Genomic DNA, 22458 nt, shown 5'->3' on the forward strand with positions numbered 1-22458 from the left:
GACCTTCTTGAACCAGTACAGTCATATGGTGAACTTACTCCCATAATGCGGTTAAGTAGGGAGTTCTAGGATTTTGACCCTACGACAGTAAAGAACCAATATATATTGAAATTATTTATAAAAGGTCTAAATAGCAAAGAGAAGAACCACACTGCAAAGATTCTGATTTGTATCACTTATTGAGTTATGAAGAGACCTGTAAATTTGCTGTTCTTGTTTTAAGGTGAACGGAATCAGAAGTACAAAGAGCTAAAGAAAAGAGAAGAAACAATGGATGGTGAGTTTATGGTTTTCTGGACCAGTTTCTTAGCCATGCACCATTATATCTGCATGCAAATTGTTATTGTAAAATTCAGATCATGTGTTATATTATATCAAACCTCTATGAAAGTACAAGTGGTAAACAGATTTTACGGCAACATTGTACATGACCATTAGAAGAACAGGATGACTATCTGAAATGTGTACTTCTATGCATTCTCAAGCCAATTCTTATTATCATTGTCTCTATGTTGAAGCGCTGTTGTGATTGTTAACATTTCCTTAACTATTGAATAAATTTTATCTCTGTTCGTAACTATCTTAGTTTCTATCCAGCTGCATTTCAGCCGTTCCACATTTATGGTCACTCTTTCCAGAACCTGAGAATTTTTGAAAGTGTGCAGCTGATGGAATGAGTAGGCATAATTGCTAACTTGGGCGAGCTTTCTTTTTGCTGTTGAGATTTTTTCCACCCACCAGCTAAAGCCATGATAGCAATGAGACAGTGCTACACCTTTTCCAGAGCATAAGTTTCCAAAATGGGAGTCATCAGACTCTCTTGGGCCATTAGGTTTATTTGCTTTTGTCATTACATGCCTGCAATTTTCTGTTTGACTTACCAGTATAACACTTCTGTTAATGTATATTAATAAAAATAAAATATTTCTGCAGCGCTAGCACTGGGTAGCTGGATGCTATCATCTTTCAGAAATCAGAACAGAGGTTGAGTGGAAGTACATCGATATTTGTTGGAGGCCCCTCGCGCACTGACTCATTTGTTCTCGATGTGAGTGACGTGAATAAGGCCCCATCTGTCACCCACCCAAGTTACCTTACGAAGGTGGTGGAGAATCTTCTTGAACCATGAACCTTAGCAATGAAGCTCTCAGTGGTGTTAGGCAGGGAGGTGCTTTAAGTACAGGGCATATTGTATTTTGTTTACAATTAAGCCCTTGCATTTATAAAACAGCTTTCATGACCACCAGATGCTCCAAAGCACCTTACAGTTAGTATTTTTGAAGTATAGTCACTCTTGTAATGTAGGGAAAGTGACAGCTGATTTACACACAGCAAACCCAGCAAATAGCAACGTGATAATGACCAGGTTATCTGTTTTCATGTTTGAGGGACAAATATTGGCCAGGACGCTGGGGATAACTTGTATGCGCTTCTTGAAAATAGTGCCATGCAATCTTTTACGTCCGCCTGAGAGGGCAGACACAACCTCGGTTTAACATTTCATTAGAAAGACAGTGAAGCACTCCCTTAGTACTGGACTGCAGTGTCAGCCTAGATTGTTGTGCTTAAAATCTGGAGTGGTTCTTGAACCCCACAACCTGAATCAGGGCAAGACTGCTACCAACTGAACCACAGCTGATACACAACTTATGTCAGAAAACCTTGGACTTTACTTTTAAAAATAATCATAATAGTGCATACAATTTAATCAATTAACAAAATTCTTGGCTGTTGTATTTGGGAAAACTGTCATCTTTGATCTTTGTGCATAAATGTACAAAAATGTAATGTCAGTAGTAAAACCAAATCGGCCTAACATTTCCTTTCACAGACCGCACCCTACTCTTAAACTACAGGGTATTTTAAGTAAATGAACTCACAAAAGATTAGAAAATTACTGCAGCAGTCAGTTTTGTTTTGATTTTATTCCCCAAGCTGTGCTAGAAACTAGGGGAGTAGGATTTATGTTGCAGTGTTGTCAGACAATAGGTTCCTTTTGAAAACGCTCATGCTATGAATTATTAACATGTCTCATTTATACATCTGTAAGAAATGTTGAGTGACCACAGAAGGAGTTTTATTAAGTTTGAATTCCCTTTATTGTCCATTTTTCTTGACTTTGTATCCAGCAAGGATCTATTTGAACACACCATATGAACACACTCGACCTCTCCCTCCAGCAGCACCGCCGTACCCTTTTTCAAAGCTGCGCATGTCCTCAGTTTCATTTTATTCTTCGTCTCATCCGACACCTCAACAAGAAACTTTTTCTCTTTCTCTCAAGTGCTAAGGAACGCAAGTTCCAACAACTCATCGACACCAACACCCATCTAGGACCCTCCACCCCTGCCTGTCCCTCCGTCCCCACCCCATCTTCCAATCCCAGCCCCAGCCATGTATTCACTATACCCCCTGACCTTCCCCTCTCCGATGCTGAACGTTCAGTGCTCAGCAAAGGACTTCGTTTCATACCCCCTACGCCCTCACCTTAATGAATTTCGGGCTCGGCACGATGCTGAACTCTTCTTCCGCCATCTTCGTCTCCGGGCTCACTTCTTTGGGCAGCAGTCCTCTCCCTGTTCAACGGATCCTTTTACCCACTTCCAATATTCTCCCTCCACCTGGATCCCTCCCTCTGGATTCTTACCTTCTCTTGATCTTTTCATTGAGAACTGTCGGCGCGACATTAGTCGTCTCAATTTCTCTGCTCCTCTCACCCACTCTAATCTCTCTCTCTCTGAACTTACTGCACTCCATTCTCTCAGGTCCAACCCTGACATCGTCATCAAACCTGCTGACAAGGGTGGTGCTGTTGTTGTCTGGCGCACTGACCTCTACCTCGCAGAGGCTGAGCGTCAACTCGCAGACACTTCCTCCTACCTCTCCCTGGACCATGACCCCACCACTGAACATCAAGCCATTGTTTCCAGGACTGTCACTGACCTCATCTCCTCTGGGGATCTTCCTCCCACAGCTTCCAACCTGATAGTCGCCCAACCTCGGACTGCCCGCTTCTACCTCCTACCCAAAATCCGCAAACAGAACTGTCCCGGTAGACTGATCGTGTCAGCTTGCTCCTGCCCCACAGAACTCATTTCTCATTATCTTGACTCACTTCTCTCTCCCCTTGTCCAGTCCCTTCCCACCTACATCCGTGATTCCTCTGACACCTTACGTCACATCAACAATTTCCAGCTCCCTGGCCCCAACCGCTTCCTCTTCACCATGGACGTCCAATCCCTCTACACCTCCATCCCCCACCAGGATGGTCTGAGGGCCCTTAGCTTCTTCCTCGAACAGAGGCCCGAACAATCCCCATCCACCACTACTCTCCTCCGTCTAGTTGAACTTGTTCTCACACTGAACAATTTCTCCTTCAACTCCTCTCACTTCCTCCAAATAAAAGGTGTGGCTATGGACCCGCATGGGCCCCAGCTATGCCTGTCTCTTTATGGGGTATGTGGAATATTCCTTGTTCCAGTCCTACTCTGGCCCCCTTCCACAACTCTTTCTCCGGTACATCGTTGATTACTTCGGTGCTGCTTCATGCTCTTGTCGGGACTTGGAAAAATTTATTAATTTTGCTTCCAATCTCCACCTCTTCGTCATTTTCACGTGGTCCATCTCTGACACTTCCCTTCCCTTCCTTGACCTCTCTGTCTCAATCTCTGGTGATAGACTATCCATCAATATCCATTACAAGCCTACCGACTCCCACAGCTACCTTGACTGCAGCTCCTCACACCCCGCTTCCTGTAAGGACTCCATCCCATTCTCTCAGTTCCTTCGCTTCCGTCGCATCTGTTCCGATGATGCTACCTTCAAAAACAGTTCCTCTGACATGTCCTCCTCCTTCCTTAACCGAGGTTTTCCACCCACGGTCTTTGACAGGGCCCTCAACCGTGTCCGGCCCATCTCCCGCGCATCCGCCCTCACGCCTTCTCCTCCCTCCCAGAAACTTGATAGGGTCCCCCTTGTCCTCACTTATCACCCCACCAGCCTCCGCATTCAAAGGATCATCCTCCGCCATTTCCGCCAACTCCAGCATGATGCCACTACCAAACACATCTTCCCTTCACCGCCCCCCCGTCAGCATTCCGTAGGGATCGTTCCCTCCGGACACCCTGGTCCACTCCTCCATCACCCCCTACTCCTCAACCCCCACCTATGGCACCACCCCATGCCCACGCAAAAGATGTAACACCTGCCCCTTCACTTCCTCTCTCCTCACCGTCCAAGGGCCCAAACACTCCTTTCAAGTGAAGCAACATTTCACTTGCATTTCCCCCAACTTAGTCTATTCATTTGTTGCTCCCAATGCGGTCTCCTCTACATTGGAGAGACCAAACATAAACTGGGCGACCGCTTTGCAGAACACCTGCGGTCTGTCCGCAAGAATGACCCACACCTCCCTGTCGCTTGCCATTTCAACACTCCACCCTGTTCTCTTGCCCACATGTCTGTCCTTGGCTTGCTGCATTGTTCCAGTGAAGCCCAACGCAAACTGGAGGAACAACACCTCATCTTCCGACTAGGCACTTTACAGCCTTCCGGACTGAATATTGAATTCAACAACTTTAGGTCTTGACCTCCCTCCTCCATTCCCACCCCCTTTCTGTTTCTTCCCCCTTCCTTTTTTTTCCAATAAATTATATAGATTTTTCTTTTTCCCACCTATTTCCATTATTTTAAAATATTTTTAAATCTTTTATGCTCCCCCCACCCCCACTAGAGCTATACCTTAAGTGCCCTACCATCTATTCTTAATTAGCACATTCGTTTAGATATATATCACCAACTTCAACACCTATGTGTTCTTTTGTTCTGTTGTCTGTGACATCTTTTGATGATCTGCTTCTATCACTGCTTGCTTGTCCCTACAACCACACCCCCCCACCCACACACACAGACACACACACACACACACACCTTAACCCAGCTTATATTTCACCCCTTCCTTGGATTCACCTAGTTCTGTCGAAGGGTCATGAGGACTCGAAACGTCAACTCTTTTCTTCTCTGCCAATGCTGCCAGACCTGCTGAGTTTTTCCAGGTAATTCTGTTTTTGTTTTAGATTTCCAGCATCCGCAGTTTTTTTGTTTTTATATTTATATAAGGATCTATTTGTACTGAGTGTACTGTATCTGACCATAGCCTAGATTTTGCACTATTAAAAATTGTGAATGAGGCGCAGCCATAGCGCAAGGGGCTGGACATCAAAAGGTTTATCAATTTTGAATAGACTACATGCACAAGAAAACCTTACCCAATTGACCTAGCACAGTTTTCCAGGAGCCATAAAATCCAGTGAAGGAGCAGCTCTTAAAAGAGTTGCAGCTTGCTTTAAAAGAGAAATTCCTGGCGATAACAGAAAATGTGCCTAATAGTTTCATTGTGGGGAATGCCTTTGATGCGCCCCATTTCAGCATCAAGCTTGCATGCTGAGCAAATGGCTCAGGCCCTATTTATAAGGTTGCTGATAAAACCAATCTGATAGCAAATGGAACTGTAAGAATCTCAATGTGTATATTGACCAGTGAATGTAGGTAGGCTTGCGGTTGACCATGGTAGAGAACCCCTGGGAGATTTCTCAACCAGCACATCAAGGAGGGGGAGTTAATTTGACTGCTCCATTTCATAGATGAATTTGAGCCCATTAAGATATGTAAGGAAATTGTTACATGCATCTGCTTACTTAAATATAGTAAACGTATCATCCACTTATCAGAAGTATGCGAGAGGTAGGAGGTTAGGTGTCATTCCATCGAAGACACGTTTCTCATGGAACCCAACAAACACGTTTGTGAGAGCTGGGCCTAGAGAGGATCCCATGGCAACACCATCTATTTGGGCATACATAGTGTCATTCAAACTGAACTCAGCTGCACAAGTTGCCGAGTTCATAAGTTTAATGAATACTGATTCATGCAATAGTGGCGGGTCTAGATCGCCGTGATATAGTGCTGCAGCGCAAATACCTATGGCTTCCTTAAGTGGAACATTGGTGAATAGGCTAGCAATGTCAAATCAGAACATGGACCCAGCATTGCCATGGTTGCAAGTCCTGTATGGCCTTCGCAAATGTGAAGGACTCCTTTACAGCATATGTGGAAAACTTGGTCAAAACTGGTTGCAACAATTCACCCAACTATTTGGCCAATTCATGTTGTGCAGAACCGGTTATTGCTAAGATGGGACATAGAGGAGCATCACTTTTGTGCGTTTTGGGCAACCCATACATATTCAGATGTAGCAAACTGTGAGGACAAACCCAGTCATATATATCACACAGTAGCTCATTGCGCTTACACAAGTCCAGCAAGTGTTTTTTTTTAGCTTACTTTCGAGCAAGGCTGTCCGGTCATGTTGAGGGCAGGCCCAATGGATACGAATTTGGACCTGTCATTAAGAATGGTGGGCATTTTGTTGATTTAGTCACACCTGTTAAGGTTGACTATTCCTATCCCTTTATCACGTTTGCTGATGTGTATGTCTGGGTTGGTCTTAAGGCTTCGCAACACAAAGGAGTTCGCGTTGCATGTGAAAGTCAGACAGGTCGTTCAGAACCCCGCAATTTGCACGCGCTAGATCAGCTAGGTGCACTTTCAAGGATTCAGCATCTTCAGTGAACGCTGGTTTGTGGCAGGACAGTTGGGAGTAGAGGAATTCAAACTCAGCTAATACCTCTTCCTCTTTGAATTGGGATAAAGGCACACCAAAATTGAAACCATGCACAAAGTCAAGAGCATTTCCATGGCAACGCCAGTTTCCAACCAATTAGCACTCTCTTCACATACAGTATAAATTGTTTTTTCCCCCCTCCTTATATTGGTATTCTTGCGAATGCCCTGATGAATGCAAGACGCAAAGCTTAGACATGTCTCTTTTTTTCAGCAATACTCAAGTTCTGTACTACCAAACTACCAATGTTTTTTTGCTTTTCATTGGGTTTTACATGCTGTAGCAACACCTACCTTTCCTGCTTTGAAGCACCTTCAAAAAATCAGGCAAAATAGGAATGTAGTGCACAAGGTCAGATTTTGCAATGTTAATATGACCTTAGACTGTTAGAACTTAAGAGAATTTAGAGTTATGATCTTCTTTAGAGTGCAATCAGAGGATGATAAATGAAATGTATTAAAATGTCACATATTTTGGCATAATTTGTTTTTCAAGCATTCCTGGATACCTATGAAGATATCAAAAACCAAGAGTTGGAACGGAAGACGCAGCTTGAGGCTAGTATTGTAGCCCTTCTAGAGCACACAAGCAGGGTAAGTTCAGTCAGAAAAAATGGGCTTATCTCTTCTGCCTCCCACCCAATTTTTGGCCAAACTCAGGAGTCAGAGCCAGGTAACAATTTGGAAATGTGGTGTACTGTATCCATACTAGTTTCCAGGAGCTATTCCCAGGGTAAACTGCACCTAACCAAAAAAATGTATCAGGCATATTAGGGAACACTTACTCCACTCTGATTTTCACCATTTGTATTCTCGGAACGCTGACTATCTATTCAGAGATCTGCAGGGAGAGCTCCCATTCTCTCTTCACTCCAATAATTGATGATGCAATATCAGGGTAATGTGATAATGGGGTTGTGCATACGCCCCATTCTTGAAATTAGAAATTTTCAACCTTTTTTTTTCAGTAAGCAGTCCCTGGCCACCTGTTTGCATCTCCTGCTGCAGTAAGTCTCTGGCCTTAAGCTGCTGTGACTCAGCAGCAGAGGTCAGGGAGCCTGCCTACTGTTTGTAAATGACCCTCGAATCGGAAATATGGTCAGAATCAACTGGAGCACCTTGAGAAGGAAATCCAGTCCTTGTCCCAAATTCCTAAGAAGAGTCATATTGGACTCGAAACATTAACTCTGTTTCTCTCGCCACAGATGCTGCCAAACCTGCTGAGATTTTCCTGCATTTTCTGGGTTTTTTTCCAAATCTCCAGCACCTGCAGTTTTTTTCCTGTATTTTATTATATCAGAGTTCTTCCCTGCTGGTAGTGTAGCTCAGTGACGGAGTAGTGGAGAATGCCATAGCCATGGATTTCAGTGTCGCTGTGGTGCCTAATGTTTTTATATAAAAGTGGACCTTCATTCTCTATCACCAGTACACATCTATAATAGTTCAGTATGTTAAAACAGTAATAAGTAGTAAATTATGCTATGTTCAGTGTCTTTAGAGTTTAAATTTATCAATACAATAGCCAGTATTCTTGCAACATCATGTAGAGGGTATGGTGTAATGGTATTGTCACTGAACTCATACTCCAGAGACCCAGGGTAATGATCTCGGGACCCGGATTCGAAACCCACTATGGCAGATGGTGAAATTTGAATTAATTAAAAATCTGCAGTTGAAAGCCTAATGATAACCATTGTTGATTGTCGTAAAAACCCATCTAGTTCATTAATTTCCTTTAAGGAAGGAAATCTGCTGTCCTTATCCAGTCTGGCCTACATGTGACTCCAGACACACAGCAATGTGGCTGACTGTTAACTGCAAGCCATTCAGTTAGCTCACTACCATTTTCTCAAGGGCAATTAGGGATGGGCAATAAATGCTGGCCTAGCCAGCGATGTCCACATCCTGCGAATTCATTTTTTAAAATGAGATGATCCTACACTAACCTTTCTATTGATGGCTTTCTCTACAGCATATGAAAGAAATGCTTCAGTGTACTACTGTTGGAAAATAAATGGCTTTGTTGGGTGAAATAGCAATTTTAGGGAGCTGAGCATTCTGCCATTTAACACGTTGACCAGGGAACATTGTTGTAAGAAGAGGGGAATTATAAAACAAGTGTGCTTCATCGTAAAGCATAAATTACTTTTTAACACCTGCTGAAACAACAAAATTGAAATAATTGTACAGCATTTTTGATTTCCAGTACAACCGTAAAATATTGTTGTAAAAAGAATAGTAGAAACTGTTCAAAATTCCCACCGGAATATCATTTGTCATTATCTGTTTAAATATTGGTTTTTGTTATTTCTCTAACCTCATATTCTTACTGGGGCCACTTTTGATTTTTTTGCATCAAGAATCCCACATTTTTTATAACAGTTTTTTGGGATGTGCAGACAAAGAGTCAATATATTTTAGCAATGTTTAATCCATTTCCATGGTGCAATGCAGAATATGAACCGAATGAGACAGATCTCCTCGATAACTGCACATGAACTGAAGTCCATGCAAGAGGACCTGAATTTCAAGGAAACTGAAATGCAGAAATCCCAGACGACTGCTAAGGGTTTGACAGATGGTAAGAAATATTAAAATATATGCCCCCTTAGCAATGATTTTATACATTTAGAATAAGATTCAGCTTGAAGTATATTGACCGTGCAATATTTCAGTCAAGTTATTGTCCATAGCATCAAAACAGCTCAAATAAAAAATGTGAATGATATGCTCTGTGAGTGTGACCAGGGTGGATTACCCTCATCGTCCTTGACCTCTCTGCCACATTTGACATGACCGAATGCTCCATGTCCCTTCAATAACCCTCCTACATTCTTCAATCTTGGTGACTTACCTCACTTAGTTCCATTCGTACCAAGATCCAGAGCATCTTTACCATGACTTTCTTCCTGCCCCTGCACCTTTAGAAAACAATTCGATATCCACCATGTCAATGCCTGAATTCATTTTCTTTTTCAGCGGTACCATTAAAGGTTACCGTGAAGCTTTCGGATCGTCATAAAAATCCAATAGGTTTACCATGCCCTTAGGGAAAGAAAGCATGCTGCCTTTACCCAGCCTGGTCTGTATGTGACTCCAGTCCCAAGCCAACATGGTTGACTCTTTAGTGGCCTTCTGTTGTGGCATAGCATAGGATTGGCCAGTAAATGCTAGCTTTGCCAGCAGCACTAGTCTCCTGAGAGTGAGTGCTTTTAAAATCCTAGTATTTGGATTGCTTCATCGCCTTGTCCCTTCCTTTCTCTATCATTAATGTCTCCCTAGACCGTTTGTTGATCTAACTTTCGCCTTTTGTGTATCCAGCCTTCAACCTAGTTTCCATACTCTGCAATTCTCTCCCTAAATTGCTTCCCTCTGCTCATTTACGACTCTCATTAAAATCCACTTTGTTGACCAAGTTTCAACTCCTCATAATAGCTCCTTCTTTGGCCTGACATTCATTGTTTTACCCCCTGCTCTCTCTGAAGCACTTTGGGACTAACTTCAACATTCAGGGTGCTGTATAAATGCAAGTTATTGCTGTTGAAATAGCTTGCATTCAGTAACTGAAAAATAAACTGTTTTCTTGTTGCAAAATATGATAAGATCTGTATACTGATGAAACTGTCAGCTGAACAAATGGTGCAGAAAATTTCAGTGCCTGCATTAAACGGCTTTTTCTCGATGGGTGTAGTTTCTTGTGAGCATTTAGTGACTCCACTGACACTTGTATTGTTGTTCAGGATTTCCTTCTTGAGCCCGGCCTTAATAATCTGTTAACATTACTGTAGGCCAGACTTAAATTTTTTAGATACAAAATACTTTACAAGTGTAACAGTCTGCTGCATGGATGATAATTTTATAGTATGATGCAAAAGAGTGTTAGCACATTTAATATTTTCAGTCAATTTTTGTTTAGAAAGCTAAAAAGTACTGTTAGAGGCTTGCTGATATGAGTTTTATGTGGTTTAGTATCTGACTTCAGTAAAATCCTTGAACAGTGGTTTAATGTTCTTTTCCTCTGTTTCAAGTTTTACATCATTAATAAAATGTGATATATTTTTGTACTAACTATGAAAAGGAGGAAACTGAAGTAGATAAACAGATTTACTATACAGCAGCTTTCCACAAGATAGTCAAGAGTCTGCTCAAGTTAATACATTACTCCAAAGAGTACAGTCTGAAAGGTTTGACCCCTAATGTCCTATCAGAAGGAACTGGACTGTATCCTCTTCCTGCTTCTTGCTTTACCACAGTTTAGAGACCAAAGACTGTTTAATGAAATTTGTTACTGAGCAAGAAGTAGAATGCTACAGAGTTTCTTATTTTTGCTTCCTTTCTTTCTAGACATTAGGGGTGTGGTAATCTTTTGGCATTTAGAGCACTGGGTAAGAACTGCTTAACTTGCTGATTCTCATATTTGACATTTCAAGGACAAATGTAAAGACTGCCCAATATTTTAACCTTCAGCACTTGGTTAAAGTATCAGTAAATCATTTTGTGCATCTTTGGGGATATTGAAGTAAATTTTTTGGAAAGGAATAGCAAAATTAATAGAGGTTTCAGAACAATATTGCAATGTAGAAGGATTTACTTCGAATGGAACTACCTGTTCTTGTTCGTCCCTCGAGATGTATTCATTATCTGGGGTGTTTGCTAGGGTTCCAGTGGGTAAGTAGGTGACTGCTAAGGCTGATCTGCACGGAAGGTTCTGCTCAAATAGAACAGGATACCACAGACGATTGAGTTTTGGACGAGTTGCTGGTTTGGGATTTTGTCTCCTTGTGTTTTCTCTGTACCTCAGGTATGTGCTTGCTTCGGAAGGAGGTCACAAAGTTTGTTGGTTGTGCAAGGTGCAGTGATCCTGAGCGAGCTTCTCCCAGGACTTGATGTCAATATCAAAACTTCTAAATGAAGCCTTCAGAGTGGCCTTTTAGCACTTTCTTTGGCCACCATGAGAGTGCACCCCAGATCCAAGCTCACCATTGAAGATTCACTTTGCTAAGTGAGTGTCAGGCATTTTGGCCACATGATCAGCCCAAGTCCAGTTGTGACTCTCTCAATATGGTATTGATGGTTGGCTTGCCAGCCCAGGTGAGAGCACCTCAGTGTCTGGCACTTTGTCCTGCCATCTAATCTTCAGAAGCTTTCGAAGGCAACTCAAGTGAAAGCAGTTGAGTTTCTTGGCATGTTGCTGGTACACAATCCATGTTTCGCATGCATCCAGCAGAGTGGGCAGAAGCAGTGCTCTGTAGATTCTTAATTTGGTAGGCAGACTTACTCCTCTTAGTTCCCAGACCAATGTTTGAAGTCTGCCAAAGGCTGCAATTGCTTTGGCAATTCTTGCATGTGTCTCACTGTCAATATAGACAATTCAAGAGTGCGCTGCTAAGATGAGTGAACTTATTCATTGCTGACAGGTTCTGGTCATGGACTGAAACATTGGGCTCGAGATGGGGCTTTCCTGGAGCATCAGCCAGTTTCTTCATGCTGATCATAAGGCCAAAGCTGTGCCATGCATTGGAGAATAAGTCCATGCTACGTTGCATGTCCAGCTCCGAACCAGCAGGTACTGCACAGTCACTGGCAAACAGGAAATCACAAAGTATGCCCTTGAAGACCTTGATCCTTGCCTGGAGTCATCTTGCATTGAGCAGCCTCCTGTACATGCAATATCTGATTTTGATGCCAGAGTCGTGATCATGAAGGCATTGGAGAGCATAGTGGAGAAAAACTTGCTAAAGTGAGGCTAGCACTAGTACGCAGCCCTGTTTAACTCCATTAGTTATGGAGTTGGGTCAGAAGACTCCCCAGCATCCAGGCCATGCATGAGCATGTTGTTATGACCTGTCAAACTATTATGATGAATTTCTCAGGGCAGCCAAGTACTCCATTACCATCCAAAGATTTAATGTATTACTAAACAGCAATCTAGCTGATTTTAATTCACTGGATGTTAATATTACTGAAATATGTTTTACTTAATTATACTTTAAATATCTTGGAGTATGTTGAAATTTAGCTTTGGTCACTTCTTTCTTGAAGATTGGAAAGTGCAGTTTTCTATAGGCAGAATCAATTTCCTATGATCCAATATTTACGTCCTGTGAAAGGGAGTAGTATGCCAGTGGTTAAACAGTTGCACTTTTAGTGAAATATTTAGCATTAGCGGTTAAATGGGCAGCTCACCATGTTCTCCTATCCTTCTGAATTCAGAAAACATTGTCAGACTGCATCCTGCAAGCAAAAGATTTAAAATAAAGAAGAAACATGGGAATAAAGAAGACCACCAGCAGCATCATGATTGATATACATATTACTTTAAAACAAGAGATTCCAAAATCCAAGAGCTCTTTTTAGAATCATTTAGAGTTTTTGATCAATCTATCAGCTGATCTTTGCAATACATAGTCCCAGCTTACTGCCGTACCTCAAAAATACTGCAAAGAAGGACTACGACAGCCAGATCTGTAACTCCTCATCTTATGGTTTGCCACACCCATCAATTGGATTCTTTCATACTGGGCAAGTAAACTTAAAAAATTCCTGTGGATTGCTCAAACGTTTTAAACTGGGGGAAAAAAAACTCAGAATATGAAGTATTTCGTAAGGTGAGACTAATGGTAATTACTTTTACAGAGTGACTTCCCAAAGTGATTGATATTTTAACTTAAGCAATGTTCTGCAGACATTCTTGCCTAACGATGGAATAGGTCACTGCACCTTGTACATTATCCTCCACACCGACCCAGTGAAATAAATTGTGCTCTATGTTATCTCATCTATTTTTGTTGGCTGCTGTGACTATATAATTGTCTGGCTTGTCTGGAGATGGGGGGATAGTTATCTAAAACATGACTTCTCTTTCCTTTCCTCCATCCAACCACAGAGAGCCAACGGCTCCAACAGGACCTTCAGAAAGTTGAGCAGTTAGAAAGCAAGATTGGTGCTGAGCTGAGTTCTTTAAAGGAAAAGATTCAGCAGATAACAGATGCTCTGGAAACTTACAGCAACTTGGATGGACTAAAAGCTGCTGGAGAGGAGAAAAAGAAGGTAACAGCAGGGGAAATCATCCATAATGCCTTAACTGGATGTGCTTTTACACTTAATAGGAAAGCATTCTATAATTGTTTTTTAACAATATATATTTGGGGTGTTATGATTTTAAATGTTGTGAGGCAAAACTCCTTGAATGAACCTCACAAAGTGGGAGCATGGGTTACAGAATTAACCCTATTTATTTCTTAGCTCTCATCTAATGAAGCTCCATGTTCAGGCTGGAGCCTTGTAAAAGTATCCTTTTACGCCAATGAAGCAAAATGGTCTTTGATTATTCTTTGCTGTTTTTTGTGTGTCCAGTATCAATTGCGTCTGTGACTTCTGTAAATCATTATGAAATGTTCGTGAACAGTTTTATTGAAAAAAAAATCAATCATTGTCTTCCTTTTCTGACACGAGCCACTCCTTTGACCCCTTTGCAAAAGCTATCTCTTATGATTGCAATAAATTTTCCTTTACCATCCTGATGTACAATTGCTGACACTCTGAAAAACAAAACTAACTTCCCTGCATCTAATCTTGGTAAAGAGCCTTGTTCCATCACCTCATTCAATTAGGTGATCAACATCAAATTAATCCCCATCTTGTCTGTCACATCACCTGGTCTCTGGATTCGATTTCTACTCCTGATCTCAAATAATACACCACCTTAAAAACTCTAGCCTAATCCATGATTAGCAGTATTTTTCCTCATGATCATTCTGACCGGGATTTTTTTTGCACTCGAGCAATTTGTTGATTTATCCGGAATGATGAACCTACGATTTTCATTCTACCTGTTACCCAGAAACTTCAGGAGGAGAAAGTGACACTAACACAACGCAGAAACATCTTTAAGAAGGTCATGCAGCAAGTCTCAAAGGAGTACGATACTCTGAAGATGCAGCTACAGGAAAATGAGACCCATGCACAGGTGGGACTATTTGTTAAATGTCTTAGACTACATAGCACCATGATGTACAGATGGATTGTAAATAATTTTTCTGACTGGAAGTGTTTACTGTTTAACTTGCGAATCTGGTGATTATTTTATATCTTAATTTGGTTAAAGTAATGTCTGTTGATAAAACATAAACAAAACATTAGGCTATAACTTCCGAGCTCCAGGGCAGTCCAAAAATGCGTTGGGGAACCTCTCTGGAAGTTTCCAGGTAAGAATTGCAAGGCAATTGCCTGGGAAGTTCAAACTTTCTCTGAGCAAATGTGATTTAAATCGTGAACTTTGAATAGTTCTGACTGTTACAGCAATAGTTACTTAGATGAACTTAGAAAAATTAAAACCACTTGCAGTTTCTGGGTAACTGTTGTACTGATCTCCCTGACCTCCTCATGGTAGTCCCCCTACCTCCCCACAAGACTCTCCTCCACCCCCCCCCCCCGGGTCAGTGCCACCCGGTTGCACAGGACTATCTCACCATTTCCCCCCCCACATGACTACCCACAACATCCTGACTCCAACCCCCTTGACCGACTGCTGCCCATGTCCCTTTACCACCCACCCCACCATCCCCCTGCCACAATCACCAGAGGACTATCTTCTTCCCCCCTCCCCCCTCTCCACAGGACTACCCCCAACACCCCAACTTTCTCTCTCTCTTTCCCCCCCCCCCCGACTGCTGCCCACTGGCCCAAATCTGCACCCGCCCCCAGGCCTAGCCCAGCCCCCAACCTACACCTTACACAAATCTCCCTGGCTTATCAAAGACCTTTTAAACTTGGCTGGACCATTAAACTTGTCTGGATTACAGCAGCTAGTGCTGTAAAAAAATGGGGCGTGGCTTACTTTGCCTGTAACTGAACTACCCTTGACTGTAGGCCCTGGGAGCATAATGCACGACACAGATCTCACTTGGCCTGAGTCGGAAGGTCGGTCGAGATAGAATCTCCTGGATTTCCAGGTAAGTAATTTTGAGTGGAGTGGCAATCTGACTGAATTGCCACTCCATCTGCATTACGGCCCAATGTTTTTAGTCAGCAGATCATTTTCACTACACTTGTGGCTTTCAGGCTTTTCTGTGATGGGGTTCCCTGCAAATATTGACACACTCCTTAGGACTCAATGCAAATATTTTTTCCAATAGACAGTATCAGCAATCCAAAGGGAAGTAACTTTTTTCATTGCAGAAAATATGTGTTTAGTTATTCAGCAACTGAAATAATATGCTATTAAGTCAATTCAACACAGAACAGTGCAAAAATCTGCTGACAGGCAGAAATATGATGATCAAGCAGACTCCTTAGGGTTAGGAAGCCAAGGTTGAAAACCCCCGCATTACATTGATCAATTTATCCAAATATCTGTCATTTGGGGATCTGAAATGTAGAAGAATTTCATACATAACTTTGAGTGCATTGTACTATTTTTTCAAGGAATAAAATTATACCCAAATTAAATTGCCGTCAGCTATATTAAAGGGATGACAGACAACATCCCTCTAAGCTGCACGAGCATGCAGCCATACAGCAACCTGGAATGTACTGCACGGCACACTAAACAGGCCTTGCAGATCCGACACTCCCTCTCTAAAATGTGCACAGCACTGCAGCAATCTTGACTGTACCACATGGTGCAATAAACAGGCTGCATGCAAACAAAGAAAAATTAGAAGGTATACTGTTCATATCTTTGGCCAGTCGGAACAATGTACCTTTTAAGGATTACCTCATTTGATAATAGTATGTTAGACAGGCACAAGCCAATCACTTGTAATAAATAAATTTGACAATACATGAGAAAAACCCAATCTGCCTGTTAGTTTAAAAACTGTTCACTTTGCTTAACTTAAATTACTTGCAAGACAGCCCATAATGGGAACCCATAATACCTATTAGGAAGGAACCCCTCACTTCACTTAGCCAACAGGGGGATAAGAAAGATAAAGCTAACCACTCTAGGCACCCTTTTATTTCTCCTGGTCAGCAAAACATTATTCTCTGTTCAACCTTGACCAGCCTTGGTGTGCTTAGTTCCAGTCTGTAATTGAAACCAGATGCTAGCTATGAAAGCACGTTTATTCCCACACTGGGGCCTTGGAAGTACCTATATATCTTATCCTTAACTCTTTGGTTTCCCAGAGTCCAGCAGGAACATTTAAGAGTGCATTTTAAGAGCAACTTTTAGGCATTTATAGTTTCCTACAGATCCCTATGGTGTAACTATTCAATGCAATGGGACTGTTAATGCAGCAGGCATACTTATTCTTTGCTGCATCTTGTGTGTAGATCAGCCTTCAGCAAATGATACAGCTTAGTGACAATGTTGTTGCTGAGGTGGAGAGAGTGAAAGCAGCTACCTTCAGACATTCTTCAGGTATTGGCTTAGCCTGGATCAGACAATGCAGTCCCTGGGCTGATTGTGAATGGGCACCAAGTGCCTGTCTTTGTTCCCCTCCACTGAATGTCCTCTTCCTCCCTCCAAATCCAGGGCAACCGTTGTTGGCAAGCCTAGTGGAAGGTCATGCTGTGCTGTGTATTGTAGCTGAGATTGACGATTTACTGCTGGTGCTGCGGTTGTCAGCCAAAGTCCGGAATAACTGACAAACAGCAGCAAGGAGCCACAAAAGTTATTACTCTCTTAATAATGCAGGAATTTCAGTATGACGACTCCCAAACAGCAGAGCAAAATCCAAATTGCAAAAAGTGCACAACCTTAGCTTCAAGGTTTGCAGTTCTGCGGCTGACAGTATAATAGAGGACTCCCTGCACCCATTTTAAATGGGCGGTCACTTGAATGACAAGTTGCACCACAGAAGACCACAGGAAATTTGTCATGGGATCAAATTCATTAATTTTAGGGCAGTAATGAGCCACTCTGATGTTTAAAGTACAGTATCTTAGTGAAAACTCATTCTCTCCTGTTGAATTGGAAGTTCAGTGCCAAGTGTCATGTCAACATGCCCAATTCTGTGGCGTTCATGAGCTGCAAATGGAAAGCTGCTCCCTGATGGCATCGGAGAATTAACCCCGTTACTCTTTGACTTCACCAAAGCTTCTGTGTAGCCTTGACATGCTTAACATGTACATGGGCTGCAACTTGTATCTTAATCACACTAAAACCTTAATGCGACTTCACACACAAAACCGTCACAACATACCCTAGATGCATGTTTGTTTAATAAATGAGCACGTTATGTACATGTGTCAGTGTATGGATTCCTTAAACTTACAGCTTAAATACAGATGACTTAAATACTCCTTTTGCTTTGTACTATTAAATTGAGCATCGACATGATGTTTATGTTGCTATTCAACAAAAAGGCTTTGAAGCTGGCAAACTTGCTTTATAAAGAGTCAGTAGCTTTTTGACACATCTACAGGCAGCAAATTGGCTAAGACCTGGAAGGAGCTGATGGCAGAATAGGATGGCAAAGCTAACCTTGACTTCATTGGCAGTACTGTTCCTGTGCTGAAAGCTGGTAGATACGCTCTGAATAGGAGGATCAGCTCTTCAATTACCTGCTAACTGAATTCCAGATTGTTGTATCAGTTCCCTCTCAGTCATTACCATGAAGCTGCGCTTGATCTGTTGTATGATTAATGGAATGCTAGTGGGTCTGGGCCTTCTGTCTCTGATTATCTCCCTGGGCACCTTTGTTGCACCTTTGTATTTCTTCATCCTATTGTTATGATCCCCAGCTGAGGTTACCACTGGACAAGCCTGAACCCAGGGTGGACCCCAGCTTGATAGATCCTAACTTTTATTTGTTTGTTTAGGTACGTGGAGAGGAGCTACTGAACAGTCAGCGAAGTCAGCTAAAGAACTTTTAACAAAAGCGTGAAACATTTATTAAACAAGAAAAGATTAATTATATTATAATACTCCTTCATCCACAACTATACCTTTACAGATATATACAGATTTGTAAAGATAACACAAGTTACAAAAGCTGTTTTAATACTGTTCTGTTCACAGTAAGTACAGTCCATGTAAACCAATTGGCAATCTGTGGTCAAACACACCACACTCTGAAACCAAGTGACAGACGCTATTGATCTCTCCTCAACTCTCCCCAGACTCTTGTTAGACCTTGAGCCAAAGAGTCTCACTGAACTCCGTCTTTCACACGAGGGTTTCCAATCTCCACTTTCCAAGAACTTGCCTTGGAATCTTATCCTAAACCGATGCTATCTCCCAGACCTTCCGCAAGGGTTCAACTCCAGCATTTCAAGCTTTCCTTCTGATGCCCCTTTCCCCTGGGTCACCACATGCATTCAAACTTTCTACCACGCACACTGTCTCACCGACTCAGCTGTCAATAATACACCACTGCTTCATAGGCCCATAGCAAAGAGTTGCAGACTTTCAGTTGCCTCTTTGGACCTTCTGACTTCTCTCAAGCCTTTTTACCACTTTGACTCTACTTCCTGGAGCTTTGAGCTTGAAGCTTGGACCCTTTCTCTGCCCCTCACTCTTAACTTTACTCAACATGACCTTTTCCAGGTTCCTATCCTTCCTTTGACTAGAAGGTCTGCTTGGGACTTTCTCCTGTTCCACTCCCCCTGGATTCTTGGGGACTTTCTTCTTTAGTTTAGGTCTGGATATCTGTCCCCTTTGCTCCAGTCTCTCCCTGGCAGGTACTTTCAACCAACTTGAGCTTGGAACTGGCTATCTGAGCCTTTTAAGCTGCTTCTGCCTGGCAGCTGTCGTCAAAACTGAACTTAAAAACTACTGTTTCTTGTTTCTTCTGTATGTGCCTGTGAGAGGGACCTGCCTTTCTGGACCCCTGTCACTAGGCAACAGCCCAGTTTTTCTTCTCTTGTGTTTGCTTAACTTCTCGTACAGTCGTAAACTCTCATCAGAAATGCAAGCACCTTTTGAAGTGAAACTAAAACTCAACTTGACCTTTTCTTAACACACAGATACAGAAAAACAAATCAAACTTAAACATTAATGCTAAAACTCATTCCTAATAGCCACAAATGCCAATATAACTTAGTTAAACTCTCTATTTCCTAACACTATTGCTTGAAATCCTGTAATGGAGTACTTTGAAATAAACCCTGTATCTTGCAATCACAGGGGTTTAAAAACAATGACACAGTACCTTTTAAGAGACCCCTTCAGCTAAAAAACTTTAACTTCAACACCCTATGCGTGAATGTAAAATGATTTAGGGGAATGCATTGGGAACTTCTGACAGAAAACTGGAGAGTTTGCAAACATGCCTGGCCTCTACTAGCTGAAATTCTGCTTTTAGCCTACTGTGTTTGTAAAACACTAGATTTACCTTCTAGGAAATAAACATCAGCATGATAACCATATGAGTTTCCTGTTAGCCTTCTGGATTATGAAGGGTAGCCATTGTTAGTCCAGTTGTCTCATAATCTTCATACTGCAGCTTATGGTTATTATAGATAATTGGTACTAACAGGAAACTAGGCTGTGGAAGCAAGGAAATTTTCTGTGTGCATGCGCACATGTATATGTACATCAGTGACAATAAGTAAGCCAATTCAGATAGTGCCAATGTTTCCCCAAGTGTGGAAAGAAAAGACTAACACAACACCTTGCATCTATTTATTCAGATTGCCTCGTCACAAGCTGCCAAATTCCACTGTGGTGTTAGTATCCATTAATAAAATCAGGGGTTTTTTGTTGCCTTTAGTATGTTATTGTGTTCTTGTTCGCAGTTTATATTTGATAATAAAAGGAAAATGTACTTTTACAAAAGTGCGAAAGTGAGCTGTAGACGAGATCTGTATCACATTAACTTGGATGAAAAAGCTGTTGTGTAACTGTTTTCACTTTTGTAAAGAAGGGGTTAGTTGATTCCTGGATTTTCAACCACACAAAAAAAGAGTTGTATTAGACTTGTTTCCCCTCTGTCACCCACTCTTCCGTTCCCATTGTTGCTTGTTTTTGTACCCAGTGCATCATACTTACTGAAACTCTAACCCTTCCAGCAACCCCCAGCTAGCATTGTAATTAAGGGCAGAACCTCTGTAAATTTCAGATTTTTAATACCATAGATTAGACTTGATTAGTTTTACTTGCATAAAAATTAATTATTCATTATTAGGCCACTAACTTTAAAGCTATTGCTTATTACAACAGAATAAAAATCTGATGACCTTGCAGGCTCGGATTTGCTGACAGACTTCCTATAGTCTGGATATCAAGTTGAAAACCTAACTTCTGGACTATAGCTTGTGAACTACTTGTAACCACAAAATCAGGGTAAAGCCTCATTAAATTAATTTTTTTTTACAAAAACCAGTCAATTAATCCTTACTTCATCTAAAATTTGCAACATTGCTCCATTTGCACAAAAAATGAACGATCCAGGGAACAGCTTAAAAATTATTTTGTAAATTAATGCATTTTGCCACACTGAAAACTTGCCAATTTCAACAACTATAACTTGCATTTATATAACACCTTTTAACGTGGTAAAACCTCCCAAGACGTTTCACTGGTGTGTTACCCAACAAAATGTGACGCCAAGCCAGATAAGGGGATGTTAGAGCATATGTCCAAAAGCTTAATCAAAGAGATAGATTATAAGAAGCATCCGAAGCAAGGTGAATGAGGCTCAGAGGTTAAAGGAGGGAACTCCACAGCTTAGGGGTTTGGCAGCAGGAGACACAGCTACGAATGGAACTGTGAAAGTCAGGAATTCTGAAGGGGCCAGAATTGGTGGAGCACAGAAATCTGAGTTGTAGGGCTGGAGAAGATTACAGAGATAGGGAGGAGCAAGATAATGGAGGGATTTGAAAATGAGAATTTTAAAATCAAGGTGTTACTTAACCAGAAGCTGATGTAAGTCAGTGAACACAGGGATTATAGGTCAACTGAACCATGTGAGTTAGGCACTGGGTTTGACTGTTTGTATTTTGCTCCCCTGCTGGGCCTGTACTATTTGTTCTTTTATCAGTGTTTATATCCTTCAGGTGAATCCTTTGTTATCTCATAAACATTGAATTTTTTCATTTACTTTAACATCCTGCTATTTTCTTAATTGAAAGATCACAAAGGATTTATTTAATTGACTGAATTAGGACCTGGTTTCTTTTTAATATGAGAAATTTTTATTTCATTATATAGGCTTATATTTTGAACATTGAGGGTTTACAACAGTAATGATACATCACTGCACGAAAACAAAAACAGAATTACCTGGAAAAACTCAGCAGGTCTGGCAGCATCGGCGGAGAAGAAAAGAGTTGACGTCAACTCTTTTCTTCTCCGCCGATGCTGCCAGACCTGCTGAGTTTTTCCAGGTAATTCTGTTTTTGTTTTTATTTTGGATTTCCAGCATCCACAGTTTTTTTGTTTTTATATCTATGATACATCACTGTATTTGTGGCATCAGTTCCTCATTGAATCAGTATTGCATATTTAACAAGTTTTGTGGTTAATAAGATCTGGAAGATTATAAGCCATAGATAACAGATTACATTTTTCTGAGTTCTGTTGCTTAACAAGGTGGAGTGCTTTTTTTAACTCCTTGATTGAAGCATGCAAAACGATAGAGAATTTTACATGAAGACAAAAGCAACCACATTCACTGCACCAGAAGTTGGTATTTTGTTTAATGAATTGGATATGAATGGTAATAGAATAATTTTAATTATTGAGAAAAAAGATGTTTTTTTAACAAATGGAATTACAATTTGTATAATGGGAAAGATTTTCTCCATTACCTATAAGGCATCAGAAAATGTGTCTTGACAGAGGCATGTGCAAGGATAGGGAAATTTACTGTGCACAAGGCATGGCAA

At 41.4% G+C, this 22458-nt stretch overlaps 1 protein-coding gene across 1 annotated transcript in view; it reads left to right on the forward strand.

Moving 5' to 3' along the window:
• ift74 (intraflagellar transport 74) overlaps positions 1-22458 on the forward strand; it is a 104315-nt gene that overhangs the window by 70187 nt on the left and 11670 nt on the right. Inside the window, exons 13-17 of the mRNA XM_041186345.1 lie at positions 224-277; positions 7178-7275; positions 9136-9262; positions 13568-13731; positions 14525-14650. Coding sequence (XP_041042279.1) covers positions 224-277; positions 7178-7275; positions 9136-9262; positions 13568-13731; positions 14525-14650 — 569 coding nt within the window. The remainder of the gene's footprint in view (positions 1-223; positions 278-7177; positions 7276-9135; positions 9263-13567; positions 13732-14524; positions 14651-22458) is intronic.

Source organism: Carcharodon carcharias, chromosome 4 (genome assembly GCF_017639515.1).
Source record: "Carcharodon carcharias isolate sCarCar2 chromosome 4, sCarCar2.pri, whole genome shotgun sequence".
Classification (NCBI taxonomy): domain Eukaryota; kingdom Metazoa; phylum Chordata; class Chondrichthyes; order Lamniformes; family Lamnidae; genus Carcharodon; species Carcharodon carcharias.